The 26,601-nt window shown below is 37.5% G+C and overlaps 1 protein-coding gene and 1 long non-coding RNA gene across 7 annotated transcripts; one reads left to right on the top strand and one right to left on the bottom strand.

The window, feature by feature from the left end:
• Positions 1-829: 829 nt before the first annotated feature.
• On the bottom strand, positions 830-25,420 carry LOC111789239 (binding protein). Of its 6 annotated transcripts, none has more exons than XR_002814302.2 (42): positions 25,121-25,416; positions 24,803-25,022; positions 24,478-24,688; positions 24,112-24,175; positions 23,390-23,621; positions 22,429-22,590; positions 22,079-22,345; positions 21,591-21,813; positions 21,390-21,458; positions 20,676-21,134; positions 20,244-20,568; positions 19,350-19,808; positions 18,842-19,000; positions 18,556-18,705; positions 18,186-18,341; positions 17,964-18,005; positions 17,503-17,847; positions 16,787-16,960; positions 15,742-15,902; positions 15,304-15,619; positions 14,777-15,209; positions 14,356-14,683; positions 14,031-14,219; positions 13,356-13,617; positions 13,085-13,276; positions 12,787-13,005; positions 10,824-11,000; positions 10,354-10,460; positions 9,669-10,121; positions 9,350-9,563; positions 7,924-8,145; positions 7,333-7,809; positions 6,927-7,256; positions 6,396-6,848; positions 6,277-6,323; positions 5,566-5,659; positions 5,191-5,397; positions 4,764-4,889; positions 4,311-4,682; positions 3,987-4,218; positions 1,614-2,364; positions 830-1,388 (listed from the first exon to the last, which is right to left on the bottom strand). XR_002814302.2 is itself a non-coding variant. In XM_023669945.2 (41 exons), exons 3-41 carry the CDS (start codon positions 24,597-24,599, stop codon positions 1,667-1,669), a joined length of 9,717 nt encoding a protein of 3,238 aa, XP_023525713.2. In that variant the 5' UTR covers positions 24,600-24,688; positions 24,803-25,022; positions 25,121-25,416; the 3' UTR covers positions 1,610-1,666. The 6 variants fall into 6 exon arrangements, 2 of the variants coding, with proteins under 2 accessions (XP_023525713.2, XP_086977337.1); XR_002814304.2 differs by having other exon boundaries at positions 830-1,333; XR_002814303.2 differs by having other exon boundaries at positions 24,803-24,872.
• Positions 1,292-1,787, top strand: LOC147793373 (uncharacterized). Its single transcript, XR_015419806.1, has 2 exons — positions 1,292-1,428; positions 1,586-1,787. It is a non-coding gene; the product is annotated as an uncharacterized LOC147793373 (long non-coding RNA).
• Positions 25,421-26,601: the final 1,181 nt, after the last annotated feature.

Raw genomic sequence — 26,601 nt, 5'->3', positions numbered from 1 at the left:
TAAATTGCATGTCGGGTAAAAATTTAAACTTTTGAATGTATTTAGCAACTCTATGAATAATTAGGGATTGGTCGGGCATGCGAGACGATGTTGCTGTGTATGTGAAGACGTGCCTCGTGTGTCAACAAGACAAAGTCGGGATAGACTCTTGAGGCTCTTGAAGTTGTATCACCTGTACCACAAAAACCATGGGAAAGTGTCTCCATAGATTTTATCACGGCTCTGCCAAAATAGGGAGTATGGGTCTTGATCCTGGTGGACCGACTCACAAACGAAAGAAAAAGATGCAAATTTGTTGCAACGAGACCATCCATATTCCTCAAATGGGCAAGACTCGCTCGGATCTTTTTCGATAATATCTTCAATGCATGGAATGCTACACTCAACTGTCAGCAACAGGGGACCCGATCTTCATTAGCAGGAGCTTTGATTGTTTAAGCGCGTCTTGGTTTCAAAATCGGTGAGTTCAACCACAAACTGAGACGTTGAGAGAGGCAACAAAACTAACGGGTATATTTGGGCGTATAAGAAGCTATGTACTTCTCAAGGCAAATAGGAATCAACCGCTTGAGCGTTAAAATATAAAGCATCCAAAATTACGATATCCAATTCTTTTTCACTATCAACCTGTAGCAAAAATTTCAAATTTATGCCAAATTGTGACAAGTTTCCTAAAAATCCATTATTGAAACGAACATAGTAATCGACCATTTTTCATATTTTTAAACAGTAAGCAATACGACCCGAACACATTCATTTTCAATCCCCGAGCTCACAAGTTATCTCATATCAAGAACCTCCAACAGATACAAAATGCAAGAAAATGAAAGAAAAGGAAACGAAATCTAGAGCCATATTAGAAATTGAAACTAAATTTAGAACCGTTGACAGATACAACTTAACTTATCTTATCTCGAGGACGTTTCAATAAACGATTAGCATGACATGGAGCAGCTAAAAGCTAAGTATTACTAAATCAACAAGATGAGTAAAATATACAAATTGATATGAACAGTTTAAATAAAAACTAAACCTATTGAAAAGATGTTCTTAAAGTTCAAGGCCTCAAAGGATGACTGAGGTGCACCAACTGATAATGGACATTTAGTCTACCGATTATATACAAGTTTCAGCTCCTCCACTGTCTATACATTTCCCCAAGATGAAGATAATCAGATTTGTATAAGAGATGATCAAGTAGAAATCTCATGGTGTAGAGAAAAAATTGCGTCGGGACTATCCTGTGTCGTATTTGAAGCAATATAAGCTCGGATACGTTAAGCTGTTCGAGCTATCAGCAAGAACATCCTTCCAGATCCTCAGACATGGAGTACTTCAAAAAATTGAAACAGATCATAACTCCAAAGTCATGGTTACTGCAAAATGCTCTGCAGAGTTTGCATAAACATTATGGAAGACGAACACGGTGTAAGTTTATTTTCTAATAAATATGGATCGAGACGTTTGTTCATCATAAAACTTTACTTGTTCATCATAAAATTCACTCTGGTTTTGTCTTAAGACTGTTTTTTTTTGTTTGTTTTTCCTGTTTTTCTGGACAATCTTTAAACTACATAATAAACAGAACAATATTGGTAACTATGAAGACAAACCTGGGGCAATAGTGCAGCATGTCAGAATCCCATATCTACTGAGAGAGGTTCTATCACACAGCAGAAGGTTTAGTTTTGGTATTTCGAGACGGGCTAGCTTTTCGTAGCTGAGGATTCTCGATCGAATATACAAGAAGACTTCCATCTTTTGTTCCAGCAAGGAAGCATTCTTCGGCGGTAACGGTTAGAGACACGATTACTTTTCCAATTCCATTGTACCTACTTATAACCTCGAGCGAGTTCATGGAGCGGACGACTATCTGGCCATGATCACCAGCACAAACCAAAAACTCGCCACATTGGCTGAGTTGGACACAGTTGAGGCGGCCATTGGATTCCGAAGCAGCCAAATGTTTACCATTTATTGAATAGAGATGCAAACTAAGATCATCATCAGCATAAAACACGACTCTGCCATGCCGAGAAGCCACGAGCTTTGACAATCCACAACCAGATGGATGATGCAAAGATCTTATGTATCGTCCCTCACGAAGAGTATGAAAAATGCAAGTCCCGTCTTTTGAACCACTGATAACTATGTCTAGCTCCACGCTAACATATAAGCACGTAATTATGTCGTCATGCCCACAGAGAACATGGAATGGAGTCTCTGCAATGACATTGTCTTTTCGAGGTGACTCGGATTGTGTATTGCGTGCTTTTTTTTCAGAGAACCTACCACGGAGAACATTCCACACCATAACTGTAGTGTCGTAACTTCCCGTAGCAAGAATGCTTCCATCCGATGTCACTGCAACATTGATAATTATCGTATCATCATAGTATTCGAACAAATGTATATTACTGAGGATAGATATGAGACAATTATACATATACACACACATTAAAGTCCTCAAGCTGGAATATATATGTTAATCACGCCCATGTTACAAAGATGATCTATTCAAACTCCATTTTTAGCTTTCGTAAAAATATATCCAAAATGATAATCAATTTCAAATAACGCACTACCCAATGATCCATTGTAGATGAAGACATAATTGACATACAATGCTAACCGAACAAGTTATGTTTGGTCAGGTCACCGTAAGATGAATCAACTTTCTATAGGAGGGAAGCACGATGTCACCTCTCCACCACTCTTGGGCCTTGTGACCTAAGTAAGTTACCCTATGGCACATGTGTGCGTCATGGTGTGGCCGAGTGTTGCAAAGCTAGTGTCTTGGACGTCTTCCTTTGTGAATGGGTTTCCAAGAACAGGTTGGGTGGCATGGGTGAGCCGGCATAGCACCCTGTCCCTTGAGCCAGAGGTTGGTATATAAGGCCGTCCTTCGGCACGGTATGCAAAAACGACTAAGAAGTTGGGAGGTTCGGTTCTCTCCCAGACTAATCCCCGCAACTAGTCTCCCTAGATACCAAATCTCATTCAACTTGTAACCCTAGTAATGAAACTTGAATTGCACCAACTCCTCTCCTATAAGTAGCTGCTAGATAAGGCTTCGAATTGGGGATGGAAAGCCTTGATTTGTGTAGCTTGTTTCGAATTGTGCAGAGGAATAGATTAAATAAACTATGTATTTGATTTGTGAATTTGTGATTAATAAAATCCAATGTATAACCTAGAGGGCGGATTCAAGAAGCCTAAGCTTATGTAACTCGTGAACCAAATGCGTACAAAATTTGGAGGCATATTCCTCTTAGATCGAGCCCTAAATATGCCCACATTCGATGCCTCTTACTAATCCTATTGATAATCTCCTTTACCTACGTTATAATTAACCGGTGCAAAACGGTAGATATACCCCTCCTAACAATCCCATCACAAAAGAAAGTCATTAGATTTGTCTTGTCTGGAGAATGATTGTAACGGCCCAAGCCCACCGCTAGCAGATATTGTCTTTTTTGGGTTTTCTCTTTCGAGCTTCTCCTCAAGGTTTTTAAAACGCGTTTGCTAGGGAGAGGTTTCCACACCCTTATAAAGTGTATTTCGTTCTCCTCCTCAACCAATGTGGGATATCACAATCCACCCCCCTTCAGGGTCCAACGTCCTCACTAGCACTCGTTCCTTTCTCCAGTCGATGTGGGACCCCCTCCAAATCCACCCCCTTCGGTGCCCAACGTCCTTACTGGCACACCGCCTCGTGTCTACCCCCTTCAGGGAACAGCCTCCTCGCTGGCACATCACCGAGTGTCTGGCTCTGATACCATTTGTAAAGACTCAAGCCCAATGCTAGCATACATTGTCCTCTTTGGACTTTCCCTCAAAGTTTTTAAAACGCGTCTACTAGGGAGAGGTTTCCACACCCTTATAAAGGGTGTTTCGTTCTCCTCCCTAACTAATGTGGAATATCACAATGATCTCAGAAGTAAGCCGATAAAATACCATACTTCTAATACATATAATGAAGGTACCTGCTGCACAGCTAACCACATCACTATGCTGTCGGATGCTTTGTAACAACCTGCCATCAGTCAGGGAAATAATATGAAAACTATTATCCCAATTCCCACAAGAAACCAGAAAGTTCTCGGCGGGTGTCGGCATGGTAGCGAAGCATTGTCCTCCAAGTTCAAAATTTTCAGCTAGAGGGCTCCCGATTTTACGAGGAGAAAGAATATCCGAACCCACTCCAAAAAAAGGTTCCTGCAAAACGTTAATAAGTTTGTAAATCACAACAAAATCAATTTTTATAGATAACAAGAATTATCGACTTTCATAGACGTTCGAGAACGAACCTGAGACCCGGAGAATGTAAAGTTCCCTCCATACTGTAACTGAGTGGTCAACCACATCTTAACAGTCAGAACTAGCCCTTGGCTCACAAGGACAATATGCGTGTCTAACATACTAATGTGTAATATGGCCGAGGGACGATGAGTGGAACATGAAATAATGGACGTTAAATTAATGGAACCCGGAGCAAAATGTAACGGGTGTGCTATCGGTATTGGTGGCCCTCTTCTTGGATGTTTTTTACGAAAGATCTGGATTGGCGTTTGGCCGAAGTTGGCAATTTGATCTTCAATCGCTGATCGTTGAAAATCGTCTTCCATAGTGCCAAGATCAGCAGCACCTTCATAAGTCAGATAATAAAAGACATTTGCAGCCTGCAATACATCACATTCAAATATTATGGATTATGGGGAAAGGTCTCTACAAGAGATTTAAACTTGATTCTCAGATAATACCTCCACTGCTGGTTTTCCGCGCTGCTTATAACCAAAAACAAGATCTATCCAGTGATGTAGATTTGAACTAACATACTCACTTTCAAGTGCTTCCCTGTTTTTACTTATAAATAATTCAGGTGAGCCCTACCAAAAAGATCAAAATGAAGTTTGTTATATAGAACACATCAATAAGGGAGCGACCAAGAACAGATGGCTTAAGCCAATTGAAGATGCATGTAACAACCCAAGTCCACCGCGGGCAGATATTGTCCTCTATAGGCTTTCCCTTCTAGGCTTCCCCTCAACCCTGAAAGAGAAAGCCCAAAAAGGACAATATTTGCTAGCGGTGGGTTTGGGCTGTTACAATGCAAAAGCAACTGACTTCACTTTATAACTCGGGAAACACACGAGGATGTTTATCGACAGACAAAAAACAATTACACACCTTGGCCCAAGGAGGGAGGACTACATCACCTAAGGGTTCACCATCTTGTTTAACCCCCAAGTGATAATGGTTTGAATTGCAGAGAAACTCTGGCATGTAAAAGAACTCAGGTATCAACTCCTTCACATCACTTGTATTGGACAAGCAATTTCTATATGTCGCCTCGATGCTTTGAAAAAGTCGATCTGCGTGATCAAATTTACCCCCCTGCCAAAAAGCAGAAGTGAACGCTTATTTGTCAAACAGAAAATAACTAAATGACTTCACGCCACTCAACCGACCCTTTTCTTTCAAAATTTAATTTCGGGATTTTTGTAATTCGAATCTTTATTATTAACGTCTCGTTTGATCATTATTTAGTTTTTGACAACTTACTTGCAAATTCCGGTGAAGAGAAGTAAATGGCTCCAAGCGTAAAAGATAGTAGAGAACAATTCCCATGCTTGAGTAATGAGATCCATAATAAAAACTGCACATAAATATTAGGACATGAGTAGAACAAATATACGGAACTATGCAACTTTTATCATTAATCTAATTTTGTTTCGTTGAGTCGTGATTTAAGGGAGTGTTCGAGTGTTGATATAATTAAAACCATAACCCATAAGCTTATGTTTTTGGATTGAACGGTGATTTAACATGGTAGCACGTAGGAAGTCCTCGGTTCGATCCCTATAATGTCATTTTCCCCCCAATTAATACTGATTTAACATTGTAGCACGTAGGAAGTCCTCGATTCGATCCCTATAATGTCATTTTCTACCCAATTAATACTGATTTAACATGGTAGCACGTAGGAAGTCCTCGGTTCGATCCCTATAATGTCATTTTCTCCCCCAATTAATACTGATTTAACATGGTAGCCCGTAGGAAGTCCTCGGTTCGATCCCTATAATGTCATTTTCTCCCCAATTAATACTGATTTAACACGGTAGCACGTATTAAAGTGTGTAATGATTAAATGACAAATTTCTTAATTGTGCCATCTCGACAGTTCTCAAAACAGATTCGAGCTAATTTTCGTACCCTTCAAAGAAATTAAATACCAAAACTTGCTTAAGAATATGAAATCAGGAGAGAAATCACCTTGGTATGTCGGGATCACAAAAGTTACGATATCTATCTTCAAATACCTGCAGAGGTAACACATATTATAACGGTAAAAAAATTAGGGACATACGGTGTGAAGTGTCAAATGAACAAACCTCGAAACGTTTCGGATCTAATGCTCCAACAGGCTTTGAAAGATCACGAAAAGTTGACGACTTATTAAAATCAAGAACCTCGGAGGAGTAATCCGCCAAAACCCAGGGAAACACTGGATACTGAGTTAAATCGTTATAAGATCTTCCAGAAAGAGTATTGAGAATCATTAGATACTCGAAGTTTGTAATATCCCTTCTCTTCCAACTCTCTCGGGCACTTTCTGCCATCTCGAGGGCAACACGTCTATCGACGAAAGAAATAACTCCACTTTGATTTCGACTACTACCTTTAGGAAACAAATAGTCATTTCTACTAGACACGATCAACGTCCCAATATCTTTGGCAGCTTTTGGTGAGTTGAAATTTAAAAAGACTGGTGGAACGGAATCGCTGAAGAAGATCTCTATCGCAGTGTATCTAAGCAAATATCGAGTCCAGTGAACTCCTTTTATCTGGGAAGAAAGAAATATTAGATTTCTGTACAAACAATGCCTGATAAAACGAACGAAATCTGTGATTTCCCTCCCTACCTTTCCAATGTTCCATCTCCGATGACGTCTGAAATTTTTTAGTGGTCGTTTTAAATTGCCATCGTCATTCATCACGTCCACATCATCAACTACTGTACCCTTTGTGGAATCCAATTGTAAATATAGAGGCCACTTTAGAGACTTCTGCTTTTGATCGAGCTTAGTCAAATCCGAACTTTTAAGAGCTTCGAAGTTCTTAAAGGTGGACGCTCCCCCAGTACCTTCGACCAAAAACTCCCCAAAGAAATGCAAAGCGTTTTTCATTACAGCCAAATATCCAGCTAATTTTCTTTTGGATGTCACAAGTACACATGGAGTTGACGTGAGAACCTGATGAACGAAGCCATTAATAAACGCAACCGAAATATTTTATCTAATTGGGTGCAGTTTAATATGAGTTTCGTACCTCGCTTTCTTCTGTCACCGGAGAAAATAAAGAAGTATCTTTTCTGTCCTGTACAATATCTTTCCATTCACCGACGTCTTTGACTTGCTCTAGGTACTGACCGTCCGAAGAATCCTTGAGATTAGAAGCATTTGGTTCACATGGTTCAACATCATTTTCAATGGGCTCGGAGTTTCCTTCATCAGTTATCTTCATAGCACCTTTCAGCAAAAATCTTTTCATTTGCTCCGGCATGTGCCCGACAATACTAGATTTTTTTACATTTTCAGCGTTATTAATGTCGTCGTTAGGAGAAATTGATGGGGGATGACACAACTTTTCATCAAAATGATAATTCTTTCTTAGTTTGGGTCTTCGTCGCCACATATCTTCCGTCTTGTCGAGCTTCCAATGTGTTGAAGAAATGTTTGGAGAAGAATTAGCAGACCACGGGCCTCGCTCATCAATCAAAGCACGAAACATGTGCATCCACTTTTCCTGCCAATAGAAAAGACTGTGAAGGACTGATGAAACGATCTTCAAGTTGCTATGACACGTAAAACAAATGGGTGATGATAAGTATGAAAACTAAACAATGTAGAGTATACACACTGCGATATTTTGCTGCACTTCCTCGTAAGCAAGCTGGAATGCAGCCTTTCTATTGTCGTCTGCAATCAAAATGGAAGTCAGACTACTTTGCATCTCCTCTTCAAAAACCTTCTGGTTGATCGACTCGTTAGATAAGCTTTCTTCCATTCTAAGTCTTAGTTCATGCAACTGCTTCTGATGGTCAATTTTCGACAACTTCATATAGTTTACTTCATCAGCTATCTGCAAAAGAATCCGCGTCGGACAGTTAATAAATAATAAATAAAATATCTTCTCTCACTATATTGTATTTTTGGGCTTTCCCTTTTGGGCTTCTCCTCAAGGTTTTTAAAAGGCGTCTACTAGGGAGAGGTTTCCACACCTTTACAAAGAATGTTTCATTCTCCTCCCCAACCAATGTGGGATCTCACAATCTACCCCCTTCGAAACCCAACGTCCTTACTGGCACTCGTTTCCTTCTACAATCGATGTGGGACCCCCAAATCCACCCTCATTCGGGGCCCAGAGTCCTTGCTGGCACACTCACTCGTGTCCACTCCCTTCGGGGCTCAGCCTCCTCACTGGCACATCGCCTGGTGTCTGGCTCTGATACCATTTGTAACAGACTAAGCCTACCGCTAGAAGATATTGTCCTCTTTGGGCTTTCCCTTTCGGGCTTCTCCTCAAGGTTTTTAAAACGCGTCTACTAGGGAGAGGTTTCCACACCCTTACAAAGAATGTTTCATTCTCCTCCCCAACCGATGTGGGATCTCACAATCTACCCCCTTCGAAACCCAACGTCCTTACTAGCACTCGTTTCCTTCTTCAATCGATGTGGGACCCCCAAATCCACCCTCATTCGGGGCCCAGAGTCCTTGCTAGCACACCCACTCATGTCCACCCCCCTTCGGGGCTCAGCCTCCTCACTGGCACATCGCCTGGTGTCTGGCTCTGATACCATTTGTAACAGCCCAAGCCCACCGCTAAAAGATATTGTCCTATTTAGGTTTTCCCTTTTGGGCTTCCCCCTCAAGGTTTTTAAAACGCATCTGGTAGGGAAAGGTTTCCACATCCTTGTACAATTGGGTACTCTTGATTTTATTTTTTTTTATTTTTTTATTTTTTGTATTTGTATTTGTATCTTTGAACACTTTTTCCTTTTCATTAATCAATAAAAAGTTCGTTTCTTGTCCCAAAAAAAAAGTAAAAATATTGAAATAGAATAATATGAAATCTACAAAAAAAAAAAAAACCATATTCGACATACTCAACAGTCATTTAATTTTCAGTTTGAATATGATTGACATAGCGCTACGTCGTCTAAAGATTATCTATAAGTTAGTTATTTAAGAATCACCTCTATCCTAATACCATGTAAATGGTTCAACATATAATAAGCACAAACAATCACAACAAAGCACATGGATCAATATACACAGTAACTTACAGCTGCAGTAACTCGTTCTATTTGTATCAGGTTGTGAATGTACCCAGCCTCTTTAAGAAAAGCACCATTATCCGAAGAATCGTCTGTGCTTATCATACTGTTGGCAAGTATTGATTTGCAACAGCTTACAGTTTCACGAATCAAATGCGATATGACATGAATGCGAGCATCGGTATTTAACGTTCTGTACTGTGACCTAACAGCAAGCAAAGACCTACGCGCACGACATTAATTTAATTTAGGTTCACAAGCACCAGAAATATCCGAATCGGGTACCTCAGTACGCCATAAGCCTATAATAAAGGGAAAGTAGCATTACCAGATGAACAGCTGCAACCTATTTTTGTTTTGCTCATCATCAGTAACCACAAGAGAAGGTAAAAGTGAAATAATCTGCTGCACACATCGCGACGCTTTTTCTAGAGGAGCCTTGCAAATGTAAAGCATCACAAGTCGAAAAATAATTCTTGGGAACTTCTCCGAGCGCAAAAGCATGGCTTTATCGACAATTTTGTTTGGTTTTCCTCCCAATGCACTGCCTATGCCTCCTGATACAACAACTGCAGCCATCTCTGCAGCAGGAAGGTTGAGTGACTCTACTAAACCACGGGCCCTTTGACCAAATGTAGGACCTCCAGCTGATGATTTCGGCAAAGATTTGTTCGGTCCCTTGCCATTTATCTCACTAATAATAATCCACAATTTATCGTAAAGATGCCACCATTTTTCATCCATCTTGTCCTCTTTAACGTCCATTTGATGTTGCGCATATCTAGAAACGTGATGTAAAGAAACAGTTTACAGGTTATAACAATGTGCTTTTACCAAATAACACATAAAGATAGATGGCAGCAGAATACATGGATATATCAAAATCCATCTGGCCTAAGCATTGTTCTTTACTATGTACACAAGACAGAGCAGCAGATTGTGTCAGAGTCGATAAACCTAAGCTTCCAAGATAGAGAGGAGGGGCGGCGAATGGGGAAAGAGATAGTAAGTACCTTGCTGTCTGGTCATCAGAGTCTCCTTGCAAAACATCATGTAAGGCAGAGATGTGAAGCTCCAGTTCCATGGATTCGGGAGAGACATCGAAGACATTTGCTAGAATCTGCACGAAGCTTAAATGAATAAAACCCGACATGGTAAACTGAAGCTCAAAACCCACTTACTTAAGTAGAAAACGTAACCCAACAAATTTAACCATCGGTTGACTGGAACATGCTCCGTCCAGAGACAGGAAGCTTTAAACGGTATGATATTGAATTGAAACGAAATCTTGTAAGCTCAAAATTTGAGTGGTCATTGGACCCATAAGCTCACTAGTTAGGTCAGCATAAATTGAAGCTTTTCAATTTTTTCATTCATAAATCAAAGACATTGTTTCTTGAGAAACTGTTTAAAGCCTAGATGGAAAGGAAAAATGTGGACAAATAAAATATGAGGAAGGCGGGGAATAGAAATGCTAGTGTACCGGTAACTGATGGTCGAGTTCAGCTATAAGCATGTCATCAACAAGCCTTAGAAGGTATAGTGTATTATCTCGACACGGTTGTGTAACAAATATATTCTCCCCAGAAGATAAATCCACTAACATTTGAATCAGATCCTCGTACATATCACGAAGAAAGTATTTAAAGGAGACTTGGCCCTGGGTCGAGATAACAAGATAAACAATCAGTAAGTTAATTGGACATTTTGAAGCACATTGAGGAGAGCAGTAAATTGAGATAATAGTACCGTGAAAAATACACGACATACACACGTATTTTTAAAGGAAATTCATAAGTTTCATTGATAAAATGAAAAATTATACAAAATGTTTCTCAAGCTAACTAAAAACTTGCAAGAAAAACTCAAAATCAAACCCAAAGACAAGTAGAGAATGTAATGAGAGAAATGAGAAAAAATGTTCTCTCCTCTCTCCACTCTTCTCCTGTCCCTCAGATTCTAGCCTTCATCCTCTGTTGTTTTCAGTTTCCAGTTAACCTTCGTTATCATAAATCCTTCGGTTCCGAAGGTATTTTCTACCTCCGAATAGTTTTGGTTGTTACATTTCTACTTTTTTGTCTCAACTTTGGGTTTTGAGTGGGTTCATCATGGAAGTTACGAGTCGTTGTATTAGGAACACATGTTGAGATTGTATGAGCGGAATCATCTTAGAATTCCATTTATAACCCTGATAAGCTTGTTGATTTCTGTTTTGTCTCAATCTGATTCTCATCAACCCGGATTCAACGAGATGACAAGTTCATCATCTTCGAATGATTTCACTTTGTCAATAATTCTCTCGTATCTTTCTTTGACAAAAGGCGTTTTTGTTCCTTCCTCCGCGAATCCAGCAAACAGATGCCTTATTACCCAAAAGTTTCTCAAAAGCGGGGAGGTTGATTTAAGGGTCAGTTTCCCAAAAGTTTCTCCTTATGCATCCATTCGCCCTCCAATGGTCGGATTAGTAGTCTCGTGGGTGGTTTCCTTTATTTAGAAGACCGTTATAAGACAGAAGGATGGAAGAATGGGATTCCTATATGTTTGTGTTGAGTCCTAAAGGTCTTGATCTTCTAGATGTTCAGAGGTGAAAGCTTGATAGGAGCGGATTTTGTCATTGTTAAACCTATTCGTGCCACAATTACATAGGGAATCAAGTGCTCTCCCTACTAAAAGTTTGTTAGAAGCCGAAGGTCCCAAAGAATTGTGTGATCTTTTTTATCCTTCAAGTTAGGTGGTAAAGCACGAGGGATAAATCTAGAAGAAAACCCCTTTTTAGCGCCCAACCCCAACTAGTGATTTCTTATATTATATGAGAAAACCAACTTTCCTTCAAAAAACATTGAACGAATACGAGGGCGTAAAAAAAACAAGCCCACTCCAAGAGGGCCCCTCTCTAACTCCCCTATAGTTTCTATTGTTCCTCGTACCCTAAAGGCCGTACAACAATGTACACACACCAACTTGCCTCAAAAGCCTCCTAGATCATCTCCCTACGAACTGTGTCGGGTGCACTGAAAAACCAAAACCTCAAAGAAATAGGTGCAACGAATGCATTCTTGGTATGAGCTTGTAGCAAAATGATCATCTACTTTGTTGACCAGCCAGAGAGCCTTTTTATGACTTCATGATTGGTTTACATCCTAGTTGCTCCTTGTGGCAACTCCAAAAAGTGATTCCAATATTAAAAAATAAAAAATAAAATAAAAAAGAGGATAAAAATCCATTAAACGAAGTACATTCTTACGATGAATTTTGCGAGATCAGGCTATCAAACATTATTTTCTCATTCCGCTTTATCTTACAAAAACAAATTCTAAGAACCGAGATGTTTTGGTATAGCAAAATTATCATCAAAGTATTACCAATAATTGCAATTTAAAGGATGTAGAACAAGAATTAGTGACCACAAAATACATCATAAAAAGTTGCAAAAGAATTCAACATACTTTCTCAGACTGCATAATTAAGAAGGTTGTTGTTTCTTCTAATTGTTGCCAGCCACCCTTCACGGTCGATATGTAATGCAAAAGAACAACACAAAATAGTTTCCTTATACTGCACTGCTCATTTATTTTATTGTCAACTCGACCGACCGACTCAACTCTGTATTGCTGCAAAGCATCAAGCTTTACAGAGGCTGTCAACAAAGCATTCCACCCATATTCCTACAACAACAATTTAGTATATAATACGACGAAAGGTCAATTTCAATAGTTTTGACATTAATAGGTTAGCTGATAGTACCATAAACGCTTCAATATTTGAAGGATTTGTGTCGAGAAGATCAAGAAGATCTGTGATTATTTTTAGTCTTGCAGAAATTTCCTCACAGCTACATAGAAACTTGAAAATAAGAACTAAACTCTGTGGAACAGCAAACTGAGATCCAGGAGATTTGTTCTTTTGTACATCAGACTGATTTTGTTTCTGCAATACCTGTAAGTCATTGAAACGTTTATAATAATCTTCGAATGCAACAAACAAATTGATTCAAATAAATATTTCCCATGATCACCTGTTTCGGACTTGCGCCCCCTAGAAGAACATCGAACAATGCAGCACATAAATTGTCTGTCGGTGGAAACCGAAACAACCTATCAGAAATAGCTGAGAATAGCGGTTGCATCCTTGAACTAGTTTTCTTATGGCTATCAGAAATTGGTTTAGGTTTTCCACTTGGGAGATTGAAGAATCTTAATCCTTTCTTCTCAGAAGGAAGATCAACCAAAAGTCTACCAAGGAAATGCAAACTAAGCAATCTGATAGGTTCGAATTCCCTACAAAACAAACATATGAGAAAATGAGTTTCGCCTTCTATGTTACAAAGGTCTCACCATATGATAATCATGATACTATGAATTGCTTAAAATAGAGTTCAAGACTTTATTGACTACCTAAGCTAACCAATATTAACTCATAGTAATTGATTGGCAGGTAGTTTACACCGAATTAAATGACTCAAGTAAAACCCGCGCAGTAACTAATATTAACTCATAGTAACTAAGAGAAAAATAAACATAGGCCTGCACCAGTTAGGTTCGGTTTTCTAATATTTTCTTCTCTTTTCGCTCACTCTTCCTAGAGTTTGTATCCTTTTATTATTTTTGTTCTTTTCAGCATATCATGTCAAAAAAACAGGCAACTCAAAAATAGAATATGGCTATTGAATTTAATATTGGAGCAATAATACCTCTGAAGAAGATTGATAAAAACGGGACAACCACCAATGAAACTAACTTGCTCGTGGAAAGAAGCAAGAACTGTCTTTTGAGATATAGCTCGAATTACCATATGCAAAACATCCTCGATGCACGTCACATCCTGACTTCTTTCGAAAAAAGCAATAAGAGCTTTTATATCAATTGCTACAATATTTTGCCTGCAAAGAACAGTAATATGATGTGTAAAGAGGTTACATAATCTTTCATGAGAACATATCATTGAAAGAATAAAGAGAACTTGATGCAAAAAAATTTAAGAAAAAAACGCAGCAGTCTTAGAGTAAGGCGTTATACCGAATGCTCATTTCCCCAAGGCTTAGTAAAAGAAGACGAATTTTCCGTATTTCATCCCTAGTAGGCCCAAGAACTCCACCAGGTGGATGCAGAGAAGTCTTGCTTCCAGAAGCAAATTTTAATTTAGCTTTGTCACAGTAAAACTTACGAATCATATTTAGAATAAGTGGGAGGCGGCAAAGATTCTTGAGTAGCCTGGGCTCGTTATCGAACTGCTGAATGAGAAACAAGTATAATTCACGCTGCACCTCGTAAGGCGAGTAGATCCAGATTGAGAGATTAAGAAATATGCTAGATAAAGCATCTTGAATGAGCAGCTCAGAAAAGCCTAAACAAATATACAAAAGAAGACATATAGTCATGTAGGTACCAATAGAAGAATCTGTTAAAATAAGAACTAAGAACCAAATCAATTGAATACCGCAGTTCGCAATGACGTTGAAAAGATGTTTTAAAGCTGCAAGAGTTTCCATATTAAGCTGCTGTGGATTAACCGATTGCAGCAAAAATCCCAGAATGGAGAAACCCGAAAGGAGATGCATCTGATGTTGACTCGGTAAGTTCTCGTCAAGGACGCAAGCAATAAGTTCAATAACTTCAGCTGTTAGACACTCCTTTGTACCAGCTATATTTACATTCTGACAAAACTGACCATTATTTTCACTTTCGTATCTGTCAGACTGAGAAATTAGAGGAAAAAGTACAGTGACGCCTCCAACACAGTAGAGAATCCGCTGTAGTAAGCGTCTTGAACATAGTTCTGTGCCAACCATAGCAATAGATTCGAAATAATTCTTTTCCGAAATTTGATCTAATGTTAGAGCAACATTAAATAATGATTTTCCACTGCTTGCCTGAAAGGGTAAAACCAAAGCATTAGGACACTGAATAGGGTGTGAGACACTGGTCGGAGTAGATAATTATATCTCCGTAAGAAAGAAGAGAAACCTGTGCGTTAAGGCCGAAGATAATTTTCGATGCCAAACTCTCTTTAGCATAAAGAATTCCTCTAGGCAATGGATTTTCAGAGAAAGTAGCAATGTCGTTGTCAAGAAATGAATACATATAGCTCGGTCCAAGCGAATGAATACCCTGCACTTGCTCAGAAGAAATAGCATCACTAAATAAATAAACAGGACCTATCTGACCAAGAAAAGGAAATGCAGCTTCAACAGAGTCCTTTGTGTCAACTTCTTCACTCAAAGACGCACTGAATTTTGCTCCAACCGTGCAATTTGTTAGTGCTTCGTTAACTTTAGCGTATCTGACACAGGAAATCATTATAATCAGTCGACCTTCTCCGTGGAGAACAAGGACAAATGATAAAATATTTTCCAAAATTAGAAGAAAATGTGAAACAATATGTACAAGAATTAATGCCTGAACCTGCATCTCTCAGAAGAAACAAGATCACCATCCACATAACACCTCAATAAGCTACCCCCAGAGAATGCTCTTCCAATACTATGGGTTATACAAAGAAAATGCCACTTCTTTCTGACTATATTAACATGTAACCGGACGCTCTGTCTCTTCAGATTGATAGACTGAAAAGGGAAGGGAATATTATTAGTCAACTGCACCAGGAACATCATTAAAAGAACAGGCAAAAAAATTTACTTTCTTTAATCTAAAATATATACACGTATATATATATTAGGTGCTATTTTTTCCCTTAATGATATTAACTTAAATTTTAAGCTTTTGGTCTAGTGGTAATATATTGAAGAGTAGTTAGTGTAATTTAGGACCTATTACTTGACTCCGCTCTTTGACGATAAGTTGTGTTTTTAAAGCAATAAGTAGTTTTTTCCCTAAGAAGAAACGAGATCTTTCACTTGGTATAATGAAATGAAACAATAGTTTAAATGGAGTGACTACGAAGAGAAAAAAGAGAGAACAACAAACAAACTATGGCATGTGAAAGCACCTAGTTCAGTCCCTCGAGTGAGTTAGGGAGAAAAGGGAAAAAGTAGATTATGAGATCCCACATCGGTTGGGGAGGAGAACGAAACATTCTTTATAAGGGTGTGGAAACCTCTCCCTAGCAGACGCGTTTTAAAAACATTGAGGGGAAGCCTGAAAGGAAAAGCCCAAAGAGGACAATATCTGCTAACGGTGGGCTTAGGTAGGCAAATATTGGGTAAAGGATTATAGGAAAGAAGTAATTCTCTCAAGTGCTCGGTTAAGCCTTTTTCAAGTTTTGGTTTCTAACATACTGATAAAGTCGTAGAAACTAAACCCAAAATAAAAAAGTTTAGCTCACACAAAATATTCCACGAAATAGCCGAAAAAACAGCATATAGAAGATTTCTCCACTTGTCCATGATAGGGAGATTTAAGCACGGAAGAAATAAAAATATAAAGATGAGTCTAATACAAATAAATAATTAAAGATATTGAAAGATAATTTTCAAAACATATGAGGAACCTCGTAAATAAGCTTGCCCTTTGCAAGCACGGCCGAGCAGCCTCTTCCATTTTCTGTAAGGAAGCTGAAAAGACCCATTGTTCCATGTACTGGGAAGTTCTCTACTCGAAGCCAACATGAAAAGGAAAAGCCTTTATTGAGAGGCCACTGAACAGGTGTTTTAATTAAGATCCCCTACATATGAAGAAAAATTGAAGTCAAAAAGCTTTAAGAATAGATATAACTTTAGAAAGGCCATCAACTTTGAATTTAAGATAAATTGTAAAGATAAAGCTTCTTCGGGAACGAACGACCATAGAGATGCAAAATAATCATACACTTCAAATATTCACTTGAATCATTAATTAGTTGGAAAATAAACAGCATTAAACTGCTTATTCTGAACATTCAATAATGCTAATATTAAGAGTCCGTGTTTTGGGTTTCATTAAACGATATCCAAAGAAGAGGCGTGTTTCAAATAAATTAAATGGTTAAATTCATTCTAATTTAACTACCTAAGTGCACACTTCCAAAGTTGGTACATTGATATGATTTCAGGAATCACCAGAAAAACAGACCCAATCTGCTGCAAGTTTGCGACATACTTTTTCAATGATGTTACACTTGAGACAACGTGATTATAATCAATGCGTTCTAAAATATTTCGAAAGAAATCTTCTCTAAAGTTCAACATGATTCAAAATAGTTCTATAGCAACAGTGTTAAGGGCTTACAGAGTTGTTCCCGCTCATATCAAAAAAAGCGGTTGGTCCCTTCTCAGATAGCATTGATAAAATACTGGCCATCAACAACGAGCAATATCGTTTCTGTCTCCCAACTTTCTCACTCCTTAACAAAGCAAAGATTTTGCGGATATCCTTCCCGGACACACTATGACCACCTATTACTTGAACTAACTGAGCAATTTTCACAATGATGCCATCATTGTTATCTTGACCAAACCAATCGAGAAGAAAATTCAGCATTCCTGCTCTCACACAAGAAGCTCGATTGGATATAGAATCCCGAAGAAGCTGTTGGAATATATTAAGCCCTTGATGCTGCAATGGCTCACTGCTCTGCCCAATTAAATGCCAAGTAAATTAAAAGAATTTAAAAGAAAAAAAATGGAACACAACATAGAAATGAAATATCCAGAAAGAATATCAAGCTACAAGAGAAATGAATTTCTAACCTTCTGCAGAACACTCAGATAGAGAATGATCACATCTTCATTCTGCATCAAAATGGTGGTAAAGAGAATATTATATTTTAGTAGTTGCACGCATACAAAGGCACAGCCACGTAGAAACTTATAAACTATCATACTGAAGAAATGAAAGGTAGAGGATATTAAAGGTCGGACGATGATTGGACAACAAAGAGCTCAAGAAGAATGCCCGCGTCATCAAGTCACCTGTATAATAGGGCACAACTTTGAGTCAAAAGTTCCATCAACAAGCATATCGAGTAGAACACCTAAGAGTGCACCACTTGGATGGCATTGACAGAAGTCCAAGAGCAAAGTTTGCATTGTCTGGTAACCTTTGCCAGCCAAAGCTCTAAATGAAGCCTGTACAAGTACATCAATAAACATTAAGCAGATAAAAAGAAACATTAGACTTGTGCTGACAAGTATACTCAAGATATATGTATAAGAAACATTAAGCAGACAATAAAGCTCATATGGAACAATAGTGAATAAAGATGTCGTTGTTTTTCAGCACATTAGCATACGACGATACCAAAACATTAATTAGACGCCCATAGACAAATTTTAGAAGTACCTTTGAGACTTCATTTTTAGCCAGCAGACAAGTAAGAGTTTGAAGGACGTTCAAAACCAACTTTTCTCCAATTTCCTTGTCGACATTACCGTTCAACAAAGAGACGATATGCAAAAAACACTCTCCATCACGAAACAGAGCTTGGTAGTACTGAAGGAAAACAAATTACAACACTTAGAATACCAAAAGAGTGTACAAGCCAACAAGAAAAGAAAGTTAACATGTGCTTTGAGATAGTTCTTAGGATGCAGGAATTAAGAAAATTACAGCACGTAGATATATATACCTGAGGATCATTCAGAACCATCTCCCTGATTCCAACCAATAGATCAATAGAGAGTTCTGTTGAACTTTTCTCCCGCTCTTTAATTTGAGCAAACGTTTCGAGATATTTAGTACAAATATACAGTTTTGCCTTATGATCTTCCTCAGAAATTGCTTTTATCTGAATGACAGTTCAACCGAAAGTAAATGAAAAAGAAGGTTAATACAAGCAAAGTAAGCTTTCCAGTGTAGCATTTAAAGAAAACCACCCCAATGAAATTCTTTTTCGTTCTTCTTTGTAATTTTGAACAAAATACGGCGACTCGGTGGATGTCTTAACACGCACAGCCTCTTGATGATTAACAATGATTGGAAGGCTGTACTTATTCTTTTTGGAATCAAAATCTTTTGATCTCTCTAATAAAAAAAAATAAATAAATAAAGAAGAGATACAACTTCTTAACTCATTCTCGAAGGAAACCCGAAAAGATACAGAACTTAGCTAGAACAAATCAGTAATATTCCATTACCTTTATGAGCACAAGTGTGTGTTTAAGTACACGGCTTCTCAAACTTTCTTCCCAAAATAATTCGAACAGACAGTCAATTGATGTTGGATTAAGCAGAACCAACTTTTGCGCATCATCTCCTTTTGAGGAAAATTCTGTGAAAAGTTCCATGATGGTTTCCAAGCATGTAAGACAACTTTGAGCTGTCTCACGTGAATCGTGTCCCTGATTACTTCGAGGTTGAATACCTTCGACAAAATTAATATCGGATGAAATAGCATTTCCAGATCTTCTATGTTCCTGGGCTTGAACACACGCAACTTTAAGCAACCGAGGAATGGCATTCAATGTCTTGAATGAAGCAACAGTTCTCTCGGGTGAAATTTGTAATATGCGGAGGAGGCTCTTAGAGAGAGCAACGGCAACCTCGGAATTACAAGCAGACTGTTCGAGGGTGTCTAACAAAGCGGATAATTCAGGCTGCCAATTACAAAGTTTTGAGTTATAAAATGAATCAAAGCCAGAAGCTGAATATTTATAAATAACAGAACATAATGCAACAAATCTTACAAGGCTAACTAATCATATGGTCTAATATTTAACATGATATTATGGAAGGAGATCTTGTATTCAAATCCCTATAATATCATTTTCCCTCCAATTGATTCCACTTGTTGGGCCTTCTATTAATTTTCAAGCCGGGAAATATTAGAATACCTATATAATTAAATTTAACACAATTCATCCGCTTTAGCTTTTGGGTTAAGTGATGATTTAACATTATACGTAATTCTAATTAAATAACCTGAAAAATCTGGACCAACATTCCAGTTGAGCAAGAAATATTATTTGTTACGTCATAATAAAAGAATCAAGTATAGTCGGTGCGGTATCAGGAAATAATAAATAACTTACTAAATTATGTGCACTTCCACAAGAAGTTGCAGCAAACTCTACAAATGAAATGACTTCAATTTGAATCAAATCGACCCCGTCAACCTTTGGTGGACAGTTTGAGCTAGTAGCATAATATGTTTCAGGTTTCTCCAAGAAATCATCATTATTTGTCCAAGATTCTAGGGTAAACTCCTCAAAAGCAGGTCCAAAATAGAAAAAGTTCTCAGAGAAGAAAAGATCCCATATCCCCTCTTCTCGAAAAATTTCAAGAGACACCGGAGAAGAAACAAGGAACTTTCTAAATGCAGCAAGGACGGAGTGTTGCAAAGCATTGGCAAGGATCCTACAAAACGAGTTAAACTAGCAGTGAGGGAAAATGGTAGACTTGAGAATTTAAAAAAAAACATAATAGTTATAGGAAAGACGGATTGAGTCGACCAAGAAATAGACCTCAAGTGGGCAGGCAAATCGTTTTGATTAGAGCAAGCCTTAATGCAGGGGAACACGGCTACAAGTACCCTCATGACCCATTTGATTGAAAGATCGCCGTAGACCAATGAAACAGGTGTCATGATTCGAATCGAAGATGCTTGAGGATGATGAGGTTTAACATCATCTGGAGCAAGAAGAAAAGAACAAAGTACTCTGCATAACTTCACAACATATTCATTCCAAGATTGAATATGAGTGAGATTGGCTAAAGGTAAAACAGAACATTCTCCTGATTGTGCTGCAACATTGTATTTACAGTCAAGACTAGGCCATCTAAAATCTTGCTGTCCAGATAACTCCCCAATCTGCAGTTTGTATTCTTCTTGAAGCGTGAACGCTGGAGAACAGAAGCTATTTGCGAATTTATGGATTCTCCCATTTTCACACAAAAATTGCATGTTGTTTAAATTCCCAAAGCTGGATGCAGTTAAGGACGCCAATCACGTATTAACTTCTGGATGAAATGGAGAACAAAAAGGTATCATAAAACCCAAGCTATACAACAGTAGAGAAGCTGATAAAATACAACAATCCATGTACTTTACAAGTAAGAAACAATGAACATATTCATGCATCAACTTCCAAATCGCACGGGGCACAGGATATTCATGAAAGTACCAGAAAATCAGTAGAGAACAATAGAATAAGAAACGAAAAAAGAAAAAAGGATACACGGCCTCTCTAAGGACTGCCAGTGAAAGAACATGCAGCTGCAAAATGTTAAGGAAGCTGCTCTCGTCTCTGAAAAATATTTTAGAAAGAATGTTAGCAGTCAAAAGAAATAAAGACATTGATATATAACTCCGAGACTCCTCTCACAGACAGCATCCAACACGTAAAAAATCGAAATAAATTAGAGTGAAGGGTGTACACCTTTTCTGGTCAGCACCAACCAGGTCCTTCGGAGCTAAAACGATTTTGGATGGAAATCCAAGGCCATCTAACAAGACTTCAAGTCCACCAATGCTTTTAAAATGATTTTGACCCCGTGGGTTCTCAGATAATGCAGAATAGAGAATTTTTATAGCCAAACATTGGAGCTCCACGTCGATATTTTGTTCTTTGATATTCAGCCTTCTAGTAACGCGTAACAACTCTGGTAAAAAAAAAAAAAAAAAATCCTAATCAGCCTGAATAATAAATACTGAGGATCTACAAGAAAAGCAATATAAATTTTGTGGATGAAAAAATTTAGTAATAATAATGGTTTACAAAAGATTGAGAAAAAAAAAACATTTAATGATGGCGTGGTGAAAATTAGATTACAAGTTTCTTCTACATGACACCATTTCAATGGATATTATTGTACTTATCACTTAGTTCTGATGACAAGTTTGGTTACTCAAACTGGCATACCTTACCTACTAACCAATTAATTCCACCAGCTTCCATCACTGACACAACCGCCTTCTGACGCCACATTAATCTCTCTTCACAAGACGGTATATTCATGCTTAGAGAATGATCCTCCGCACATAGATGTGAATCTATATCGATAAAGGAGTGTACTATCGACACCACATTTATTAACACGTGTTGTAGGAGTCTGGTATTTTCCACAACAATATTAGATAGACCTTCATCGCCTGAAAGTTCGCCCGCTATTGTCTTAAGTTGGATAACAGCCCCTGAAATTAAGGAAATCAGACTGCAAGCTAAAAGTAGAGAAAATATTGGCAGCGATAGTTATACACGGAAGCGATGAGACCACCTTTCATCAATGCTGTGAGCTTCTGAATCCCACTATGGTACCCAAAAATTTTACAGTTGTGCATCGAACGCATAACTATTGCCAGGGCATCCAAGATCAGAAACCCTTCTGAAGTTAAATTTAATCCAGTTGATGCTCCAAGTACGTCCGCTGTTGACCTCCCTGAGTCGAAAGTTCAGTGCAATTGATAAAGTCAGCTAAAAAGGGAAGGTCGACAACGTCAATGCCTTAAGAAGTCTGTCGTCGCCTACCCTCACAACTCGACATCAAATACAATAAAATGAGAGGAAATCTAGAATAAGATGGAGGCATGGAAACCCAAAACAAGATTACGAGTCATGAAAAATAATTCTCTTTCGTATAATTCATTCTCAAAGACAGATATTTCTCTCCTCTAGTGTACATTGTCTTATATAACTAAAACAGCATTGGGGTGAAAGTGAACGGTGTAAACCGATGAGGCTTGAAAATAATTAAGATCCGCTCAAAAAGTTACACAAAGGCTGGCATTTATACTACCACGAGGCATTAAACCAACAGCCAATCTAAAATAAAACCGTTCAACGCCCTAACTAACCTCCTAAAACAAGCTTCTAACTTCCCTAACAAATTACCCCCGACGACTACGTTTTCAAAATAAGTAACATAGGGCCAATCGGCCAAACATGAGAAAACCAGAGAATTCTAACAAGTAGCCTTCCATCAACAAAAGCCCAAAAATCGACCAAACCAACGAAATACTGCTTTGCATAATTAGCGATGACCATATATAATGCAGAAAGGAGTTCACGTTGATGACCATTTTATTCACTAAAGTGCATCTCAGATGCACTCTGAAACGTAGCAGAAATCGTTCAACTTATTTTCAAAAAGTAAATAACCAATTCATCAGGAAAAATAAAAGATAAAATAAAGAAATACCAAAAGCATCCTCAAAAGTGGTGGAGATAAATCAACTTACATTCAACGACAACAGAAGTCAATTGCTTGACCTCTTCGGTTAATTTTAAGATGATTTCGGAAGGATGTCCACTAGAGCAGCCAACAACAGTATGATCCGAAGTAGACGAGTTCGTAGTTTGAACAGAAGTTGAGGCATCCTTTGGGAGCCAGCCAGCATTTATTGGTTTCCAGTTCTTGTATACAACAATAAATTGCTTCAAGAAAACATAAAACATCCTTCTTCTTTCCCCCTAAAGATTAAGAATATTGCACGGTAAGAATAAATTTGAGAGACCGAAGACCGAAACAGAGATACGAATACAAATCCAGATTTAATAAGTTTATAAAAAAACTAGCTTTTTTGTTAAATTATAACATTTTGTCCCTAGACAATAATCCATTATCAATAAAACTTGGAAATACACATAAAAAACACATACATACATACATACACGCACACGCACACACATACAGATAGATATATATATATAAAGTAGTAGTGTCTTACAAGACAAACTATAGTTAAACCTTTTCTCGCCACAATACTTTGTTTCGAATTTGTGCTTATTCCAATAGTTCAGTACATAATATGCAGTAAACTATATCAATTAGATCCCGTAAAATGAAATTGTCACATTAAACATAATATTATTGCTTTCCCAACGAAGACACTTCGAAAAAACTTCCGAGCATTCTTCATGATTACAAAGAAAAAAGAAGTTCAGAAGGGCAGAATCATACCTTATCAACCGCTTTCTCATATCTAACCCAAAGTTCATTCAGAATCGCCTCGTCGCCAACTTCACTGCAAATAAAGCAGCCGCCACACGAGGAGGAAAGAAAATGAGAATAGTGAAAAGTGATATAAAGATAATACAGCAGCACAAGAATTGGACATGAAGTGTTTTGTTTTCCCAAAATAAAGAATGCATACTCCTTGGCCATTAGATGAACTACAAACTCCATGTTCAAAATTTCCAATTAAAATTTAAATATGATCATCCAATTTAAAATAATAAATAAATAAAATAAAATAAAACAAAAAAAAAAAAAAAAAACAAAACTCTTGACTAAGCCCTCTGGAAATCATAAGGAGGGTGCAAATACCTGAATCGTATTTTTGGACTCGGAGGGTATGGACTGTTAGCGTGTGACCCTGTACCGGACACTCCGATATGGCCACTGGATGTCCTCCGAATCAAGTCAGCTACGCCCTTAACTATGTTCATGCTTCCTACAAGAACTCCAAGAACTTCAAGTTGCCATTACTTGACAATACGATGATCCAGAATCAGGCGGTCCTTTGAATCCATTGCTTCTGCATAGACCAGCTTTTTTCTATTAAACGAACTCAATAATTCACATCACTCGATGCTGATGAAACGGAAAGTGTAATTTATAGCCATGATTCCAATAAACGAGCTTAATTTACCTGGATTAAGCGAGCTCCGGTGTAATCCATAATTATGTACATGATATCTATTTCACTGATCATTGTTTCTCTGCAAATGGCCAATAAACGAGCAACATACAAAACAAATCAGCTTGTAAATTCACGTTTCATCCAAGACGCAAACAAAATCACTGGATGAATTCTCCAATTCCAAACAACGCTTTGTATATCTCAACGATAAAATGCTATGTAGGAAAAACTGCGAAGACGAACAGATGTAATTCAGAAGGTTAGCGAAATGATTGAGCTTCAGTTCAAGCTAATCGTGAAAGTTTATAAAATTCTAACGACGCCTACCTCGTCGGATCGCGCAGCTCAAATTCGACGAAGGAATCCGGTGGTTTTGGATGCAGGACGAGGGATCTCAACTGGAGCTTCTTCGATGGCGACGGCGGATGAAGGGAACCGAAAGCGGTGCATTGAGGTCATAAACCCGGCGGAAATCTCAATTAATTTCAGGATTGCGCTGGGAAAATCGGTTAATCCAGTTTCAGGGAAGCGGTCAAACCTGCGTCTGAAATTAAGACCGTCGAGGTTTCGCTACGCTATGCTATGCTTTGCGAATTGCGATGGGACGCAAATCATTTCTAAAGATTTTCCTCTTTCTTTTTTGTGCCTTTCTTTCTTTATTTCTTTATTCTTTTTTTTTTTTATAATTAAAAATCACATTTTAATTCTCCACTTATAATATATTTACCCAAACTTTCATCATATAATTCCAATTTGATATTAATTTTATTTGTACATATATTTTAAATTTTGTAACAATTAATTAAAAAATCATCAAAATTAAATGTCGACGACAATAATCACACAATTTGTGAAATTATTAATTTTAAAAATACATGTAAATCAATTCAATTGTATTTTCTCCTTTATTTTATTTTTTATTTTATTTTGAAAGTGAAATTTGTGTTATTATCACGTATATTAAAAATTAAAAAAATAATGACAACGATGGATTATATATACTTATTTATTATTTTTTTATGTAACTCGAGAAAAATATACATATTGTTTTGTTACGTGAGAGAAAAAATATATTTTTCATATTTATTTTTGAAAAAAAAGTTTATTTATCATCACTTATTTATATTCAAAATTTTTAAAAAAAAAAAACAATAATAATAACGTTAAAATGTTTTAATGAAATTTGAACACGTGATAAGTGTGGGTATATATATTAAGCCCGAAAAAATCGGTTCATTTGGGCCGGTGTTACTGGTGGGAGCCCAACTCGTCGGAATAGGGGATTGTCGGTGGAATGTGGGCCGGTCTTATGGCGGTTAACAGCCTTTTATTTTTCCTTCCCACTTTTTAAATGACGTGAATAATATTTTTTGCTATTTTTAAGCAGTATTTTCGAGAAAATTTACGGTAATTTTTAATTTTACAGCATAAATTAACATTAAGCTCATAAATTTTGTACTTCAATATTCGACTTCTTTTTTACCAAGTGTTTTAAGTACGGTCCTTTTTAAAATAAAATTACATTTTTACCCTTTGAAACTAAAATACATTTTTTATTATTGAGTTACGAGTATAGTTTCATGTCTAAATGTCAAAATATTACGTTTTTATCCTTTAAATTTGAATGCAATTTTCATGGTTCATTTATTTTAAATATTACATTTATATCTTTTATTTTTTTATATATATAATCAAAATTTGAGGACTAAATAAATATTTTTCATGATAGATAATTCATTTTAGATGGTCTTAAATAATTAATATTTAAATTTACCAAAAACTCCTTGAGATAGGGTGAATATATATTT

This window comes from Cucurbita pepo, chromosome 2, assembly GCF_057944985.1.
Source record: "Cucurbita pepo subsp. pepo isolate OVF chromosome 2, ASM5794498v1, whole genome shotgun sequence".
NCBI classification, from domain to species: domain Eukaryota; kingdom Viridiplantae; phylum Streptophyta; class Magnoliopsida; order Cucurbitales; family Cucurbitaceae; genus Cucurbita; species Cucurbita pepo.
The sequence above is the reverse complement of the archived record's forward strand: the minus strand, read 5'-3'. Positions and strand labels throughout refer to the sequence as shown.